Source organism: Cannabis sativa, chromosome 3, assembly GCF_029168945.1.
Source record: "Cannabis sativa cultivar Pink pepper isolate KNU-18-1 chromosome 3, ASM2916894v1, whole genome shotgun sequence".
In the NCBI taxonomy this organism is placed as follows: Eukaryota; Viridiplantae; Streptophyta; class Magnoliopsida; order Rosales; family Cannabaceae; genus Cannabis; species Cannabis sativa.
In genome coordinates this window covers 6,555,749-6,577,269 of record NC_083603.1, presented here as the reverse complement: position 1 = coordinate 6,577,269, position 21,521 = coordinate 6,555,749, and the positions used below count along the sequence as shown (strand labels likewise).

General features: G+C 34.2%; 1 protein-coding gene across 1 annotated transcript; it reads right to left on the bottom strand.

Moving 5' to 3' along the window:
• Positions 1-4,502: 4,502 nt before the first annotated feature.
• On the bottom strand, positions 4,503-11,589 carry LOC133035509 (uncharacterized). The gene is made up of 3 exons (XM_061111341.1): positions 11,500-11,589; positions 9,879-11,046; positions 4,503-4,602 (listed from the first exon to the last, which is right to left on the bottom strand). Exons 1-3 carry the CDS (start codon positions 11,587-11,589, stop codon positions 4,571-4,573), a joined length of 1,290 nt encoding a protein of 429 aa, XP_060967324.1. The 3' UTR covers positions 4,503-4,570.
• Positions 11,590-21,521: the final 9,932 nt, after the last annotated feature.

Below are 21,521 nucleotides of genomic sequence, written 5' to 3'. Positions count from 1 at the left end.
AACTTGTGAGAGCTAAGCAATCCCTTTCCCATGTGCCCTCGGGTACTGCTGCCTTGAATCAAGCTCTTCAAAATCAGAAACCTTATGGAGACAGAACCTCTATAGGATACAAACTGCTATACAATCAAGGCCATGACCTGTCTATTGATGATAACTCTGCCCCGTCCTCTAGTGACAAAATAAAGTTTGTATCTGCATCATCAACTCCCAAGGATGATCAACCTGAGAAAGAATCAGATGAACCTAAGACTCATCTCATTGAAAGAGGTCCAGTCGGTGAAAAGTTAGGTGTCAAGCAGGCTGATCGATTTGTCCCAATATGTCACTTCTGTAATAAAAAGGGTCATATCAGGCCAAGATGCTACAAGCTTCGAACTTACTTGACCAACATCATCAACAAGAAATCTGGCCAGAATAAATTCCCCTTTATCCCTCAACATGGACCTACGAAGAAGAAAAAAACCAAACGTGAAAATCTTGCTCTTGTTGCTCACACCTCCTTGTCTGCCATGAAAGATAATTGCTGGTATTTTGATAGTGGATGCTCTCGTCACATGACAGGTTCCTGCAATGGTCTACGTAACTTCCATTCCTCCAAAGAAGGTTTTGTCACGTTTGGTGATGGTAATAAAGGGGAAATAATGGGACAAGGTGACCTGGATCTCTCTGAGTGTTTTCCCTTAACTGGAGTTCTATTTGTAAAAGGTCTAAAAGCTAACTTAATCAGCATCAGCCAACTATGTGATGCCAATTAGGATGTGAGCTTCACCAAGACTCAATGCTTAGTCTCATCTGAAGGAAAATCAGTTCTCACAGGAAATAGAACTGCTGACCATTGCTATGTCCTAACCAACCAGGTGAAATGTCACAGAGTATTCTTGGATAAACCAGACCTATGGCACTACAGACTTGGGCATCTTAACTACAGAGATTTGAAGAAAATTGTCTCCATCAAAGCTGTTCGAGGGATACCAGAGTTCAGACTGGGAAAAGATCGGGTGTGTGGTCCATGTCAACGAGGTAAACAAATTAAGGCTTCTCATCCTCCTATTAATGCCCTACTTACATCCAAGGTGCTTGAGCTATTGCATGTTGATTTGATGGGTCCTATGCAAACTGCAAGCATTGCTGGAAAAAGATATGTCATGGTATGTGTAGATGATTTCTCTAGATTTACCTGGGTAAATTTCCTTAAAGAAAAATCTGACACCTTTGGGGCTTTCTCCTCACTCTGTCTAAAGTTTCAGACCGAAAAGGATGCCACCATAGGTAAGGTTTATCGAGTCAGAAGTGACCATGGGAAGGAATTCAAAAATGAGATTTTTGCTCAATTTTGTGATAAAATGGGTATTAGTCATGAGTTCTCTGCACCAAAGACTCCTCAGCAAAATGGGATAGTGGAACGAAAAAATAGAACCCTTCAGGAGATGGCTAGAGTTATGCTGTGTGCAAAGGGAGTTGCAATTCGTTTTTGGGCAGAAGCTGTGAATACTGCATGCTATATTTGCAATCGGGTTCATTTGAGAACTGGTGCTACTCAAACTCCATATGATCTGTGGAAAGGCAAGACTCCTAATCTGAGTCATGCACATATCTTTGGGTGTACCTGCTATATACTAAATGATCGTGATCATCTTGGGAAATTTGATGCTCGGAGTGATGAAGGTGTCTTTCTTGGATATTCAACTAACAGTCGAGCATATCGGGTGTACAACAAACGAACTTTCACAGTCATGGAATCAATGAACGTTAAGTTTGATGACTTGGAAGTGTCAGACAATGGATCTGGTTCTGGAGAGGAAGAATCTCAGGACCCATGTAGTATGTCAATCCCCTCGGTTCCATTGAATCAACATAATCCTGAGATGACTTCATCTGAAGATCAACCAGACTCATCTGAGAATGGAACTTCACCCCCTGCAGAATTAATTGAAGATGAGGTCATCTCCGCCCCTCAGTCTAATAGCAAAGACACAGTGTCCTCACCTCACTCTCGGTTATACAAGAAAGGTCCACCATCTTGGATTCAAAAAGCTCATCCTCCTACCATTGTCATTGGAGATCCAAATGCTACTATGGTCACTCGTCGCAAAGTGTTAAATGTAATTGCTTTTGCCTGTTATGTGTCTCTGGTAGAACCTCAAAATGTAACAGAAGCTCTTCTGGATGAGTTCTGGAATAATGCTATGCAGGATGAAATGGGACAGTTCAAAAGGAACAAGGTGTGGATCTTAGTTCCTAAACCTGATGGAGTAAATATCATTGGAACTAAATGGCTCTTCAAGAATAAATCAGATGAGTTTGGGACAGTGGTTCGAAATAAAGCCAGACTAGTGGCCCAAGGCTATAATCAAGTCGAAGGAGTTGACTTTGAAGAAACTTTTGCCCCCGTGGCCAGACTTGAATCGATTCACGTCGTTGGCCGTGGCTTGTTTTCTGAAGTTCAAGCTTCACCAAATGGATGTCAAAAGTGCATTTCTCAATGGTCTACTGCAAGAGGAGGTATATGTGAAACAGCCAAAAGGATTTGAGGACCCAAAGTTTCCTGATCATGTCTATAAACTCAAGAAAGCCTTATATGGGCTTAAGCAAGCTCTGAGAGCTTGGTATGACAGGTTAGCTTCATTCCTTCTAGACAATGGCTTTGCCAGAGGTACTGCTGACAACACTCTCTTTATTAAACTCCTGCAACCAGGTATCTTTGTAGCTCAAATTTATGTTGATGACATCATTTTTGGGTCAACTTGTGAAAAGGAAGTTGTCAAGTTTGTTGACCTCATTGTTGGAAATTATTTTACCAGGATCTTAGATCTACTCACAAGTATGTTTATTAACATCCTAAATAAGAACTTTCTAAAACGATAAATTAAACACATATAAAGTTTAAGAAACCTTACATTGGGTGCAGCGGAATATAATGACTCCTTCCGTTCAGATATCTAGCCCTTGATTCTTTTCTGTAGCAGAGCATTATCAATATCTGAACCTGGATTTCTTTCTCTGAATCTTTGATGCTGAAACCTCCTTCTTGCTGAAAGTCTTTCTTCACGATCTTCCTCACTATTACTCTTACACTAAGAATTTCGAAATCTCAATGAGGAAGGGAGAGAGAGTGGGTTCAGCCAAATATAGAGAGAGAGAAGGCTCAGGTTTTTCTCTGAAGGAAAAATATAAAATTTAAGTGTAATTTTCCTGAAGCCTTCACTATCTATTTATAGCATTCCACTAGGGTTAGGTTTGAATTATTTGGAATTAAAATAATGAAAATATCAGAGGGAAAACCCTACAAAAGTGGTCGGCCATGCAAGGTGGAATTGGGCCTCACTTTTTGCAATTTTGCAGTTTTATCTTTTCTGCATCTGATTTTCTCAAAAACGCCAATTTTCTAATTCAACCATTTAAATGCCAATTCTAACTATTTAATAACTATAAATAATTATTAAATAATATTGTCATTTATTATATTTATTAATTGAACCATACAAAGTATCATAATTAACAAATATGCCCCTATAACTCTTTCTTTACAAATTCGCCCTTACTTAGTGAAAAATTCACAAATAGACATAGTCTAATTTGAGAATTATAATTGATTAATCAAAACCAATTACATGAATCTTACAAGCAATATTATCTCAACTAGTGGGGGGACCATGGGTCTATATAACCGAGCTTCCAATAAGTAGATCAAGAATTTAGCACTAAAATTCACTAACTTATTAATTCTTCGTTGAATCCACGCATAGAACTTAGAATTGCACTCTCAGTATATAGAATGCTCTATATGTTCCACCATATAGACACATCATTAGTTATCCATTGTTATAATCCTAATGTGATCAATGATCCTCTATATGAATGATCTACACTGTAAAGGGATTAAATTACCGTTACACCCTACAATGTATTTATTCCTTAAAACACTTGACCCCGTATAAATGATATTTCAGCTTATGTGAAATGAGTACTCCACCATTTATGTTCGTTTGGTCAAGCTCGAAGGAGATCATCCTTTGCTTACTATTCGCCAGATAGAAGCTATAGATTCCATGTTTATGCTAGCGCTCCCACTCAATTGCACTACCGTGTTCCCAAAATGTACGTATCACCCTGACCTAAAAGTAGGCTTAACTAACAAATCAAAGAACACGAATAGCCTTTCAAGATTGAGCCTAATCATAACAGGATTAAGAACATTTGATCTAGGATCAACTAGGCGATATTGACTTGAATAGATATTACGGTATGTAACGCCCTAATCTATAGGAACGCCACGTGTGAATTTATAAAACTAGTTTAATACTAATATAGTAATTAATTATTAAAAACTGTGAGGATAATAAAAACTTGACTAAAATAAAATACTAAAAACGGACATTATAACGGCAGTAAAAAGGAGTTCCGGAAATCCCTGTTATAAAAGATTTATCCAAAAGATGATATACAACAACAGTTCAAAATACAATTCAAAATACAGCAGACACAAGACACAAAGCCTAAAACAACTCCTGTCAACTCAACACGCAAGCTGGTGGGGTCAATATGTACATTGCTGGAGAAGATCGCCATCTCATGGTTGTTCTAACTTTGCCTTGCCCTTACCTGCGCCACAAAGCACCCGTGAGTCACATAGACTCAGCAAGAAAAGTAATAAAGAAGGATACATTAAATAGCTAATTATACATTTCATTATCACAAAATGATTAAACTATAACATTCAACAGTAGGTAATATAATCAATCACATGCATAGAAACAGATATGCTCATATATTTGTATTGCCTAATCAAGCAAGCCCGTGTCATAATGCAATATCATATATAATATCATTGCATCACCTAATCAGGTGAGCCCGTGCCACAACTTGACGCTAATATATCGCATCGCCTAATCAGACGATCTCGTACCTACGCTCGGTACTCATCATATGCCACTGACGCCCGTACCTTTGCCTGGTACGTCGCCAAATGTATTGCATCACCTAATCAGGTGAGCCATATATATCGTGTCCATAGTATCATTACATTATCATTGCCTAATCAGACAATCGGTAATTTCAGAACATGTCATGCCATGTGGTACATTATACTTTTCTTACCTCAAGTTTCGGATCAGGTATGTTGGCCGACCTGCTTGGAGAATGATCGATAATCTCGGGCCCTATGTCATAACAATAGTAAATCAATAAGTGTTTATCCCAAAACACCACTTAACACTCGCGTAAGACAATCTAGGATTTTCTACCAAACTCTGTGGTATAATACACTAAAATAAAACTTATATTTTGGCTCTAAAATATACACCATATTGTAGAGCTCGTCGCAAGCTTCGAAACGGTATATAGAACGTCCAAAATAGACACCCGAGTGAAAAGTTATGATAAAAATACGATTTCTGATCTCTTATGCATTTCTAAAAACTATGAAACACGAAAATCTCAATTTTCGCACTCACCGAAACACTACCAAAACTTATCCAAATCACTCCAAACTTCACAGGGCACATATATACCATGAATACTATCATTCTTATGTAACAGAAGTTAAAATCGAGCCCTTAAATGGAAAACGCCATTAACGCTCGGACTAAGCTTTAAAAAGTTCCAAACTCGATTTCTAACCCAAAACTACTTCAATTTCAACAAGAAAACATCGGAACTAGTCCCATGACTACCCGAGAACAATCCTATAAGGTCAGAACCTTCATAACTATTCTAATTCACAAAACCCCTATACGAAACCAATTGTTATTAAACTTAAAACGAAATTAAACCTTACCTTAAGCTTCTCCGCTCTGAGAATTCGCTATCCTGCTACTACCGGAGCTTAGATCGCTATGTTTTGGATTGAAAATCAAAGAAAATGGATATAAAAGGAGAAAATTTGGTTGAAGGGGAGAAACGAGGGTTCGTCTCTCGTTCTCTGATAAGTTATATATATAACTTAATAATATATATATATATACGTATTCAAATTTTCTTTTTAACTTTAACGTTAATAATAATAATAATAATAATAATAATAATAATATATAATAATATAATATTAATAAAAATTTTATTATTAATAATTATTTTATTATTTCTTAGTTACTAAGAAACTTTTACTTCTAGAGCGCTACATTAAATTCTACATACTCCTAATTATCCCAATACCTATATTATCAACTTATCAAAATATTCTCATTAATTCTATCAATTAAGCCTGTTATGACATTTCTAGCCCCCGATCGAGTCTCCAAGGTTGTCAAACCTGAAAATATTTTTATTCCACATATAGTTCATATTACATTCACACATACTATATAAATCTCCGTAATTTAAAAATCACGCTTATTTATCCACTTATAGCAAATTTAAAATTTTATGTTGAACTAAATTAGTTGGATTATCATCCCACTCATTACCTGGTTAACTCATAATATAAATATAAACCCTAATTATTAATTATTAAGCTTATTGGGATATTACAACCATCCCCTCCTTATAAGAATTTCGTCCTCGAAATTTACCTGAATAACTCGGGATACAACTCCCTTATCTGTGACTCTAATTCCCAAGTCGCTTCCTCAACTTTACTATTCCTCCATAGGACTTTAACCAGAGGGATCGTTTTATTTCGAAGTACTTTCTCCTTTCTGTCTAAAATCTGGATAGGTTGTTCATTATAAGATAAGTCTGTCTGGAGCTCAATATCATCGTAACTCAAAACATGTGTCGGATCTGACACGTACTTTCTCAACATAGAGATATGGAAGACATTATGCACCCCGGATAACGCGGGTGGTAAAGCTAATCGATAGGCCACCTGTCCTATCCGCTCCAGTATCTCAAAAGGACCAATGTATCTAGGGCTCAACTTTCCTTTCTTTCCAAATCTACGCACCCCTTTTATAGGTGATATTCGAAGAAATACAGAGTCTCCCACTTGAAATTCGATATCCCTACGCTTTGGATCAGCGTAGCTTTTTTGTCTACTTTGCGAAGCAAGCATACGAGATCGAATCTTTTCAATGGCTTCATTGGTCCTTTGGACCAATTCAGGTCCAAGATAACGTCTCTCTCCAGCCTCATCCCAGTGGATAGGCGATCGACATTTCCTACCATACAACATCTCGTAAGGTGCCATACCAATGGTACTCTGATAACTATTATTATATGAAAACTCAATCAAGGGTAGGAACTTGCTCCAAGATCCTTCAAAATCTATTACACATGCTCGCAACATGTCTTCCAATATCTGAATGGTTCTCTCAGACTGACCATCTGTTTGAGGGTGAAAAGCTGTACTGAATCTCAACTTGGTTCCCATAGCTTTCTGTAAACTCTCCCAGAACTTGGAAGTAAATTTGGGATCACGATCTGAAACAATTGACTTTGGGGTTCCATGGAGTCTCACTATTTCCTTAATGTACAATTCGGCATCTTTTGCTCCACGGTATAAGTCACTCGCACGGGTAAAAGTGCGCTGACTTGGTGAATCTATCCACTATCACCCATATGGAATCATATAACCCAGTAGTCCTAGGCAACCCCACTACGAAGTCCATAGTTATATCTTCCCATTTCCATTCAGGTATTCTCAAGGGCTGAAGTAAACTCCGTCGGCCTTTGATGTTCAAATTAACTCCGCCGACAGTTAAACACTTTGAAACGTATTCAACAATATCACTCTTCATTCCCGGCCACCAATATATTGCCTTGATGTCATGATACATCTTTGTTGTCCCCGGGTGTAGGGAATACGGAGTAGTATGGAACTCATCAAGAATTTCTCTTCTGATCTGATCATCTGTCGGAACACAAATTCTACCCTTATATCTTAGTAGTCCACTTGGAGTCACAATGAAATCTTTTGTAGCACCAATCTCAACTTTTTTTCTGAGTTCAATAAATTCAGGATCATTTTGTTGGCCAATCTTTATTCTTTCCAGTAAATCAGACTGCAATGTAATATTTGCCAACTTCCCGACTACAAACTCAATCTCGGCCTTGGCCATATCCTCACCAATCTTGGAGAGATTTCCTTCAACTCATAAACCTGCCCTGGGCCTTTCCGGCTAAGTGCATCTGCCACTACGTTTGCTTTGCCGGGATGGTAGAGGATTTCACAGTCATAATCCTTGACTAACTCTAGCCATCGTCGTTGTCTCATATTCAAATCTTTTTGAGTGAAAAAGTATTTTAAACTTTTGTGGTCGGTGTAAATCTCACACTTCTCACCATATAAATAGTGACGCCAAACCTTCAGGGCAAAAACCACGGCTGCCAGTTCTAGATCATGAGTGGGGTAACGCTGTTCAAAATCCTTCAATTGCCTAGAGGCATAAGCAATAACCTTCCCTGATTGCATTAACACACAACCCAAACCTTGTCTTGAGGCATCACAGTATATCACAAACTTTTCGTCACCGACCGGGCAGTGCTTAGAACCGGTGCGGTAATCAATCTCTTCTTTAATTCTTGAAAGCTATTCTCGCATTTATCAGTCCACATAAACTTATAACTCTTTCGGGTCAGCTCGGTCAAAGGAGTAGCAATTTTGGCAAAACCTTCTACAAATCTTCTATAGTACCCTGCCAATCCTAAGAAACTTCTAACTTCAGTTGCTGTCTTAGGTCGTGGCCAATCTCGAACAGCTTCAATCTTCACTGGATCTACCAGAATCCCATCCTTACTTACCACGTGTCCTAAGAAACTCACTTGGGACAACTGAAATTCACACTTCTTGAACTTTGCATAAAGCTTGTGTTCTCGAAGACGCTGCAATACCATACGGAGGTGTTGTTCATGAGCTTCTTCCGATTCAGAATAGACTAGAATGTCATCAATAAACACAATCACAAAGTTATCTAGAAAGTCCTTAAATACCCGATTCATTAAGTCCATAAATGCTGCTGGTGCATTAGTCAAGCCGAAGGACATCACTAAAAACTCATAGTGCCCATATCGAGTACGAAAAGCAGTTTTGGGAATATCCTCTTCCCGAATCCTCAACTGGTGATAACCAGATCGAAGGTCAATTTTGGAGAAGATGGTCTTTCCCTGTAACTGATCAAACAAATCATCTATCCTTGGCAAAGGATATTTGTTCTTTATTGTCAACTTGTTCAATTCACGATAATCATTGCACATACGTAACGATCCATCCTTCTTCTTGACAAACAAAACTGGTGCACCCCAAGGAGAGGTACTCGGCCTCGTGAATCGTAGATCAAGTAGGTTACGTAATTGGACTTTCAATTCTTTCAATTCTACCGGTGCCATTCTATATGGAGCCTTAGAAACTGGCTCAGCCCCAGGTACTAATTCAATTTCGAAGTCAATCTCTCTTTTTGGTGGTAATCCCGGTAACTCTTCCGGGAATACATCTGGAAATTCACATACTACTCGAACCTTTTCCGACCCCTCAGGTGTATCTTTTGTGGTATCCAACACACTAGCCAGGTATCCCATACATCCTTCTCGTAATAATTCCTTGGTCCTAAGTGCCGATATCAAAGGAATCCGAGATCCCTGCACCTTTCCCATAAAAACAAATGGAATCTCACCCTCTGGTTCAAAAGTCACCATTTTTCTCTTACAATCTATAGTAGCATTGTACTTAGTCAACCAATCCATTCCCAGGATTGCATCAAAATCTTCTAAGTCTAATTCAATCAGATCCACTGACAATTCTCTCCCTTCTACTAACACTGGGAGAGACCTTACCCACCTCCTGGAGATTACCACTTCTCCAGTAGGTAACAAGGTACCAAATCCACTAGACATGATATCACATGGCCTACTCAATTTCTCAATGATTCTACTAGAAATATATGAATGTGTGGCACCAGAATCAATCAAAATAGTAAACATAATACCACCAATAGATATCTCACCTGTAACAGTCGAAGGGCCAGCTTCAGCATCTGCTTGGGTCAAAGCAAACACCCTAGCAGGAACCACAGGACTTTCTTTCTTAGCCTCGGGCTTTTGTAGCTGTGGACAGTTGTTCTTGAAATGACCTGCTACTCCACATTGGTAGCAAACTCTAGACCGGCATTCACCCAAGTGATGTCTCTTGCATTTTGGGCATTCAGGGTAAGGCTGCCAAACCTCATTTCTGCCTCGACGAAAGCCCTGGTTACCTTGAAACTTTCTGTTTGAACCAACAACCAGTGGTCCATCTGGTTTCCTTTTTCGGTCATTGGGGCTAAAGCGTTTACTCACTCCAGTACTAGATGAGGTTTTCCACACGTCCTTCCTCTGAGTACTCTTTTTACGAATCATGCTTTCAGCCCCCTCAGCAGTGAGAGCTAAGTCCACAATCTGAGGATAAGTCTTCACGATCCCTGATTGTTTGGCTGCCATAATCACATCTCTAGCAATATACTCTTCAAGACCTCTGATAAACTTAGCTTTTCTTGCAGCATCACTGGCCACTTCATCAGAAGCAAACTTGGCTAGCCTGTCAAACTTGGTAGCATATTCAGTCACAGTCATGCTACCTTGAACTAATCGTGCGAACTCTTCAGCTTGAGCGGCACGAATGGATTCATTATAATATTTCTCATAAAACAGTGCCCTGAATGCATCCCAAGTCATAGTATTCAGATTATGACCTTGGGAAACAATCTCCCACCATATCCGGGCATCATCTCGTAACATATAAATAGCACATCGTACCCGATCATTATTTTCTACCCGCATGAAATCAAAGATAGAAGCAATCATAGTCATCCACTGTTCTGCTTTCAGTGGGTCTGGGCCACCCTCAAACACAGGTGGGTTTTGTTTCCTGAACCGCTCATAAATTGGTTCCATACGATCCCCCACATTCGGTGGCACTACCTGAGGTGCCAGTATAGGTGCAGGACGAGCCTGTTGCTCTCTCGTGTCTCGAATCCGCTCCCCGCCGCCTAATCGTCTCTTGCATGGCAAAGAAATAGTTGTTCCCGCTTTTGAGGGGGTGGAGGATGCTCTTCCCCACCACCTAACCCGAGCTCCAGCTCGCGGTTTAAACGGCCAGATCGCCGTTGCATGATCCAATATCCTGCAACCCAAAACCTTCAACGATTTAGAATTCAAACAATATCAACATCAATATGCATATGCTATTCACACACTACTTCTTCTCATCATACACTATACTTGTCTAAACAGGTAAGGCAATAGCAAATAACATAAACACTTACTATACCATGAGTCGACTCCGTCCTCGCAGCAAATGTACATATTCGACCAGTCTTCAGGACCTTTAAAACCATGGCTGCTCTGATACCAAGTTGTAACGCCCTAATCTATAGGAACGCCACGTGTGAATTTATAAAACTAGTTTAATACTAATATAGTAATTAATTATTAAAAACTGTGAGGATAATAAAAACTTGACTAAAATAAAATACTAAAAACGGACATTATAACTAAGAAAAAGGAGTTCCGGAAATCCCTGTTATAAAAGATTTATCCAAAAGATGATATACAACAACAATTCAAAATACAATTCAAAATACGGCAGACACAAGACACAAATGGCCTAAAACAACTCCCCGTCAACTCAACACGCAAGCCGGTGGGGTCAATATGTACATTGCTGGAGAAGATCGCCATCTCATGGTTGTTCTAACTTTGCCTTGCCCTTACCTGCGCCACAAAGCACCCGTGAGTCACATAGACTCAGCAAGAAAAGTAATAAAGAAGGATACATTAAATAGCTAATTATACATTTCATTATCACAAAATGATTAAACTATAACATTCAACAGTAGGTAATATAATCAATCACATGCATAGAAACAGATATGCTCATATATTTGTATTGCCTAATCAAGCAAGCCCGTGTCATAATGCAATATCATATATAATATCATTGCATCACCTAATCAGGTGAGCCCGTGCCACAACTTGACGCTAATATATCGCATCGCCTAATCAGACGATCTCGTACCTACGCTCGGTACTCATCATATGCCACTGACGCCCGTACCTTTGCCTGGTACGTCGCCAAATGTATTGCATCACCTAATCAGGTGAGCCATATATATCGTGTCCATAGTATCATTACATTATCATTGCCTAATCAGACAATCGGTAATTTCAGAACATGTCATGCCATGTGGTACATTATACTTTTCTTACCTCAAGTTTCGGATCAGGTATGTTGGCCGACCTGCTTGGAGAATGATCGATAATCTCGGGCCCTATGTCATAACAATAGTAAATCAATAAGTGTTTATCCCAAAACACCACTTAACACTCGCGTAAGACAATCTAGGATTTTCTACCAAACTCTGTGGTATAATACACTAAAATAAAACTTATATTTTGGCTCTAAAATATACACCATATTGTAGAGCTCGTCGCAAGCTTCGAAACGGTATATAGAACGTCCAAAATAGACACCCGAGTGAAAAGTTATGATAAAAATACGATTTCTGATCTCTTATGCATTTCTAAAAACTATGAAACACGAAAATCTCAATTTTCGCACTCACCGAAACACTACCAAAACTTATCCAAATCACTCCAAACTTCACAGGGCACATATATACCATGAATACTATCATTCTTATGTAACAGAAGTTAAAATCGAGCCCTTAAATGGAAAACGCCATTAACGCTCGGACTAAGCTTTAAAAAGTTCCAAACTCGATTTCTAACCCAAAACTACTTCAATTTCAACAAGAAAACATCGGAACTAGTCCCATGACTACCCGAGAACAATCCTATAAGGTCAGAACCTTCATAACTATTCTAATTCACAAAACCCCTATACGAAACCAATTGTTATTAAACTTAAAACGAAATTAAACCTTACCTTAAGCTTCTCCGCTCTGAGAATTCGCTATCCTGCTACTACCGGAGCTTAGATCGCTATGTTTTGGATTGAAAATCAAAGAAAATGGATATAAAAGGAGAAAATTTGGTTGAAGGGGAGAAACGAGGGTTCGTCTCTCGTTCTCTGATAAGTTATATATATAACTTAATAATATATATATATATATACGTATTCAAATTTTCTTTTTAACTTTAACGTTAATAATAATAATAATAATAATAATAATAATAATAATAATAATAATAATAATAATAATATATAATAATATAATATTAATAAAAATTTTATTATTAATAATTATTTTATTATTTCTTAGTTACTAAGAAACTTTTACTTCTAGAGCGCTACATTAAATTCTACATACTCCTAATTATCCCAATACCTATATTATCAACTTATCAAAATATTCTCATTAATTCTATCAATTAAGCCTGTTATGACATTTCTAGCCCCCGATCGAGTCTCCAAGGTTGTCAAACCTGAAAATATTTTTATTCCACATATAGTTCATATTACATTCACACATACTATATAAATCTCCGTAATTTAAAAATCACGCTTATTTATCCACTTATAGCAAATTTAAAATTTTATGTTGAACTAAATTAGTTGGATTATCATCCCACTCATTACCTGGTTAACTCATAATATAAATATAAACCCTAATTATTAATTATTAAGCTTATTGGGATATTACACGGTAAGTTTAATAAATCTAAGTCAAAGTTCAATATCGGTCCCTTCCGATGCATACTCCATGCATCCAACCTGAGCTTTACTTTAACCAATGCTCTGGAAAGAACATAGCACTTCTCCAAATGCAAGTAAACTCTGTTGTAGATTATCATATCAGTAAAACCCTATGTCTGATAAATCTAGGAAACTTTATTCACATAGTCATGTTTACTTTCCAATGTGTTGACGGCACAATAAACAGGATCAAGTATGTGAAAAGGGTTTCAGATGAATTTATACATTATGTACATATAATCATGAAATAAATCATGTGAACCATGCAACATTAAATGTTATTTCTGATCTATATTAATAAGTAAATCTGATTATATTGAAATGAGTTTTATTTAGGGCATAAAACCCAACAAACTCCCACTTGCACTAATATAAAACAAAAAAGTGTGTTTCAAATAATCTCAACACCTCGATATACAAATCAAGTGTAGTAGTAGTAAACTCCTCGTAATAGGATCTGAAAGGTTGAATTAACCACAATCTTTTCTCCACCATTACTCTTCCTTAATCACAAAATCATTGATAATGTAAAATTCCTCTCTATATGTCTACTCTCTTGGGATACTGATTCTATACATACCTTTGGCAACTACTTTTGGTTAATCAGGAAATTAACACTAGTAGTTTAAGGCAATTTGGAATGGTGCCAAAGATGTATAGAACTTTCCTTAGACTGAATAAGTACCTTTTCTGCAACTTTAACATTCAGTCTCTCTCTGGTAGACCTAGAAACTTCAGATAAGTTTTTACACTTCTCCAAAATCACTATTCCACCCCCAGAGTAACCACCATCTTATCAGAAAGATTTACTAGCACAAAGGTAAATTTTGAAATCTGATATGGTGTAGTCTAAGAGTTTTAAACACACCCTTATAGACTAACATATAGTTCCTCTTCTTTATCTTAAGATTTACTTGATTGTATTCCAATGTTCTACTCCTGGATTAATCTGATACCTACTCATTACTCCCACTCAACAGCAGGTGTCTGGTCTAAGGCATACAAAAGCATATCTAAGACCTCTCACTATTGATTTAAGAAATTCTTTCATGGCTTTATCTTTTCTGGAATAGTTGAGACTTTTCCTTAGATAAATAAAATCTATACCTAAGAAGTTGTGAAGCTTCTATAGATTGCCATTAGAAAGAAAATGCTTCAGCATCTTACTAAAATAAGTTGCTTACATTAGAGTAAGTAATTACCAGGTATACCACAAGCCATAGGTTTAGATAAACTCAAACCTATAATACTAGGAACATGAAGTTTTGTTAAGTCCATTGAATGGACTTATAAACGAAAATTTCCTTTTATGTCCTTGTAATAGAAAACTTTAGGTTATTCCATGTGAATGGATTAAACCATAGTTCTATTGGCTTTTCTTCTTAGTTTCTTATCTTGACAATCCATTACTTGTTTAAACTCACAATGGATTTTAATCACTAGTGTCTCCCAAGTCATAAGAAGGTGAGTTCCTAGAAACTCTCCCACTACGACAAGGTACCGTGAATTATGTCGAAGAAAACTAAATGGTATTGATCTCTTCGGTTGTGACAAGACAACCGAGGCAGTGGGATCATCATATGTTAAGATGATAGAACACTTTTGGAATCAAGAAAAATATCTCCTTTATTTGCTACTTGTTTTCAGACTTAGTCATTTTCTTAGAAAAGTAGTATTTGTTTGAACAAACACTTTCTTATCTATTGACTATGGGATGGTCCACCCCTAATCACTTAGAATAGCTAACAAACCATGGTTAACAGTTCTAGTTTTTCTTAAGATTTTGATTAGGTCATCCATGAATCTAGTAATGATTTACATTAAGTATACAACCATTACATCATTCTGAAATTGTATTACCATAGAAGGAATTAGGCAACGACTAGTAACTAATCATCAACATGCAACTCGAAATTTATGGGGAGGTAAGTTTGGATATAATTCAAAAATCAATTTAATGATCTTTGAACTGCATATCTACTAACTATTTCTCCACCCCTATCAGTTCGCAAGATCTTTAACCACTTACCTTAATGGTTTTAACCATTGCTAGAAATTAATGAAATTTTTAAACATTTCAAATTTCTTGCTAAAAGGTATAATCTAGAGTGATTGTTTTAAGAATAAAACAAAAAACTCATATCCACCCCTGAATGTACATCCATCTGCGAATGAGATGAACTACTTTCAGTGGATATAGGCATATTAACTCTTTGCAGAGATTGATCTTGTCAAATCCACTATGAACAAGATACAAATGCCATAGATTAAAAAAAATGTGGTAGTGTCTTTTGATGACTTAGGTTTATAAAAGAATTCTTAGAATAGTGCAAGTGGATCCTGGTCACAGAATACCTAACTCATATTCCATACAGTTTGAATCCATTAATAGAAGATGGATATTAAACACTTGAGAAAGTGTAACTGTATTGTATCTGGAATTAGAAATATAAGAAAATTTCTGTTTGGATTCTAAAATTAAAGTCAAAGACTTAAATTCAACCAAATATAATGAGTAATTCTTTCTTGGACCACCACTACTAATACAAACTCTAAGTCAGATTTGCCCATACAAGTAGGAGATTTCTAAGATTGAGGATTTATATCAATTGGGAATAGAATTTTGGGATTATAATCATATGCGTCATATAAAATGACATGAAATGATTTATAGACCATTCATCCAATGATATGTTTTTAAAGCTAATTCGAAATGAATAAGCTAAGAGGAATTAGGATAATTTCGTTTAAAATAAGAATCCAACGATGCTTCGATTAGCGAAAGTCAAAGTAATCTTATTTATACAATCTTCTTGTTTCATATCGTAAAAATACTAGTCTAAGGTGTCATCAATTGATGAACAGCTAGATGTCGCATAAACAATATTTATCTTTCGAGATCTAACACTATTATGTATGTCTAATGGTGAAAATCCACTAGGGATTTATCTCATTAGATAAACAAGCCAAGTTAGACCAACAATGAAGATTCGAAATTAAACTACAACTTAATAACAGAAAATAACATGGTTCAATATAAATTCATACACAATTCAGAAATTATAAGCATATAGCAAGTAGGAATGACAAGTGAAAATACTTAAACATACAATCCTAAATAATTTCCAAGGTTTTCAACAAACTGATATCAGTGTCCCGTTTAGGCGAGAGTCAAAGCTACCATTCATTGAATAGAGTTGTCAGCTCGTCTAAAATGTTAAACATTCTAGCAACCTTTTATTCGATCAAGATTGAAATTCAGCGTTGTCCCGTTTAGGCGAGAGTCAAGGCAATTCTATCTTATGAGCTTCCACCATTGTTTCGCAATTTGCAAGTCAAGTATGGTCGCCACCATTAGGGTGATCCATACCATACAAAACACTTACAAACTACTTATCATGCGAGGTTAAACGATGCGAAATTGCTAATGAACGTTCCTCCATTAGGGAGGATTACTCACTAAAACAAACGCGGTGTAAAACCAACAATGGAGATCGAATATCTTAATAATAATCAAGCTCATTATTTAAAGAGAGTTCTATTTTCTTTGATTCTCTTTATTTATTCTATTTATTTTAAATATATATTTATTTAATTAAAATTTCCAATTTAGAATGAAAAATTCTAAATATAAATTTTAATTTAATATTTATAAATTTTACTTAGATGGATATGAAAATAACATGAATTATTTCCATCTTAGTCATAATTTCCAATAAATATTTAGAAAAATGTTCAATTTAAGTTGTTACAAAATTAATTTAAATTAATTTACAACTCAAATTTTATTTTCTATAAATATATATTGCATTTCGAAAAATTAAAGTATTTAAGAATACAATTTTTCGAAAAATGCATGTTAAAATAAAAAATAAATCCTGGAAAAATTATTCTAATTTAATGTTGGCCCAAAATTAATTAATAAAATTAATTTACAACAAAAAATATAATTTTCCTATTTAATTAAATATATAAGAAAAATTTCAAATATTTAAGTATGATGATGAAAATCAACTTAAATATTAATTTTCTATTTAATTAAATACACTAGAAAAATACTTCAAGCAAATATATCATCTATCTAGATTTTCCTTTGACTAATTAATTCAATTTCTAATAATATACTTTAATTCAATTTATTTTAAATTAACCAATAAATGAAAAAATCATTGATTTAAGTTGATCCAAGAATTAATTAAAATAAATAATTAATTTACAACTTAATCTATTTTTCAAATAAAATTTGAAATTCCAGCATTTAAGAAATGCAATTTCGAAATTTGATTAATAAAATAAAGAAAAAATATATTTTGAAAATTATTTAAATTTAGTTGAAAAAATAAATTTCAACTAAAAATAATTTTCTATTTAATTAAATGTCATGAAAAAGAAATATTTAAGTATGATGATAAAAATCAACTTAGATATTTAATTTTTAAATTAATTAAATGTATTAAATTCAAGAAATAAATAATTAAGTGTAGAGAAGGCTTAATTATTAATCTCTAGTTTAATACTAGGAAAAATATACTTAAAATAAATTGTACCAAAATTAATTATATAAATTATTAATTTCACAATGTATAATATTTTCCTATTTAATATTAGAAATAATAAGTAGTCTAGAAATAACTATCTAGAAAATATCTTATTTGACTAAGTATCTTTTCCAAAAAATTTGAAAAAATATCTAATTTAAGTTGTATTAGAAAAAATCTAGAACTTAAATATTTTTCAAATTTAAATTTAATTAAATATCAAAAATTAAGTTGTAACCACTTAATTTGAAAATATTCCATTTTAAGTTAATATTCGAAAAGATATTAACTTAAAAAATATCTAAAATATTCCATTTTAAGTTAATATTCAAAAAGATATTAACTTAAAAAATATCTAAAGAATCTTAATAACCAATGCCTAAAATTCCTCAACTTAATTTTGAAATTTGAAATTCAAAAGATATTCAGATTTAAGTTGATTAGTTATAGATAACTAAATATCAACTTAAATAGGAATATTTAATGAAAAATTTAAATTAAGCTTCAGAAAGAATCTAGATGGTTATAATTCTATATTTAATTAAATACAAGAAAATACATATAGTTTAGCTTAGAATAAAAATTCTTTAAACTATAATTTTCTTAAATTAATTTCAAAATAAATGAAATTAATTATGTTGCTAATCAATTTTATTAGGTTAAACTAGTTTAATTAACCTAGTACAGTTATTCAAATCAGGCAAATGGGCCTTCACAATTGGGGTGGTTCATGTGAGGGGGTGCTGGGTTCAGTATGTCGTACCCACTTCTATGGCTCCCAACTCTCACATAAGGCCCAAAAGAGAGGAATTTAACCTTAATAAGAACAACTGTTATTAATTGAATAGGCCCAAAAAACTAAATGGGCCTAAATAAAATCTATCAATAACTATGATATTTTATTTAGCAACAACAACCTATATGCATCTATAATGAAATTAAACACATAGGCTCACACAGGCACACTTTGGATGGGTCCTATCATGTTGCTAGGTCATACACAGATGAAAGAAGATTGTAAATATACCTGTTACAAATTATTAACTTGACCAAGGGAGCCATCAGATCATTAGATCTGGCAAAAGGTAACCATGGCTATTTGCAATCAAGTAATAATAGGTTTTGAAAACTTACACACAAGCTAAAACACATACTCCTGCAATAAGGTTAGTTGGATAGTTGGATGTAGGATTTATTTAATTTTAAATTAAATAATTAATTTCGAAAATAATTAATTAAATAAACAAATAATTTTCGAAAATTTAAAAAAAAATTGAAAAATTCGAAAAATTTAAAAATAATTTAAATTTAAAATTAAACCTACAATTTTGAAAAATTAGGTTTCAACCAACCTAAATATCATTTCAAAATTTGTTAACTACTTTTAAAATTTAAATGTTATTTTATAAATAAAAATTAAATAAAAAATTAAAAAAGATAAATGAATATCTTTTTCAGATTTTAAATGTAATTTAAATAAATAAAATAACAAAATTTAAAAGTTAGCAAAATATTTTATATCTATTTAAAATTACATGATTATAGTTATCTTATTTTAAATTTAAATAAGGTCAAATTACTTAAAAAAAAGATTTAATTTAAAAATTTAAAATCTGACCTTAAATTTAAAAATAAGATAAGATATAATCAAATTTTAAAATAAGATAGATAATTAAGCAATAAGATAGATATTTACTATTTTAAAATTCAAATTACACTAATATCTTGAATTAAATTAATTCATAATGATAATTAGAATTGAATTAGGAATAGTAAATCTATAAATACAAACTACACAAAAAATTGGAAGTTAATTCCATGAAAAAGCATGAAAAATCGAAGAAAAACAAAAAAAAATTGTGAACTGTACGGACAGTTTCGCGATCGCAGGAAAATTTCAGCACAGCCCCGATTTTTTCAAATCTTCAAAAATTCATAACTAATTCAAATAAAATCGAAATTGAGTTATGTAAAAGGCTAACTTGCTTAATTTTTTCCATACTATCCAATAAAAATAATTCCAGAAACAAAATTGCAATTATTTTTCACGAAAATTTACAAACATCAATCAATTATCAAATAACACTCAATACAACATGATATCATCCAAAAATAAACAAACAATCGTTTTAAAGTCCAAATTTCTTGCAAGTAAATCAATTACCATGGCTCTGAGGCCAGTTGTTGGAAATTATTTTACCAGGATCTTAGATCTACTCACAAGTATGTTTATTAACACCCTAAATATGAACTTTCTAAAACGATGAAATAAACACATATAAAGTTAAAGAAACCTTACATTGGGTGCAGCGGAATATAATGACTCTTTCCGTTCAGATATCTAGACCTTGATTCCTTTCTGTAGCAGAGCATTATCAATATCTGAACCTGGATCTCTTTCTCTGAATCCTTGATGCTGAAACTCCTTTGCTGATGATCTTTCTTCACGATCTTCCTCACTATGATTGAGGTATCACTTGCTGTGTGTGGGCACTACTCTTACACTAAGAATTTCGAAATCTCAATGAGGAAGGGAGAGAGAGTGGGTTCAGCCAAATATAGGGAGAGAGAAGGCTCAAGTTTTTCTCTGAAGGAAAAATATAAAATTTAAGTGTAATTTTCCTGAAGCCTTCACTATCTATTTATAGCATTCCACTAGGGTTAGGTTTGAATTATTTGGCATTAAAATAATGAAAATATCAGAGGTAAATTCCTATAAAAGTGGCTGGCCCTATACTAGTGGATTTGGGCCTCACTTTTTGCAATTTTGCAGTTTTACCTTTTCTGCATCTGATTTTCTCAAAAATGCCAATTTTCTAATTCAACCATTTAAATGCCAATTCTTACTATTTAATAACTATAAATAATTATTAAATAATATTGTCATTTATCATATTTATTAATTGAACCATACAAAGTATCATAATTAACAAATATGCCCCTATAAACTCTTTCTTTACAATTTCGCCCTTACTTAGTGAAAATTCACAAATAGACATAGTCTAATTTGAGAATTATAATTGATTAATCAAAACCAATTATATGAGTCTTACAAGCAATATTATCTCAACTAGTGGGGGGACCATGGGTCTATATAACCGAGCTTCCAATAAGTAGATCAAGAATTTAGCACTAAAATTCACAACTTATTAATTCTTCGTTGAATCCACGCATAGAACTTAGAATTGCACTCTCAGTATATAGAATGCTCTATATGTTCCACCATATAGACACATCATTAGTTATCCATTGTTATAATCCTAATGTGATCAATGATCCTCTATATGAATGATCTACACTGTAAAGGGATTAAATTACCGTTACATCCTACAATGTATTTATTCCTTAAAACACTTGACCCCGTATAAATGATATTTCAGCTTATGTGAAATGAGTACTCCACCATTTATGTTCGT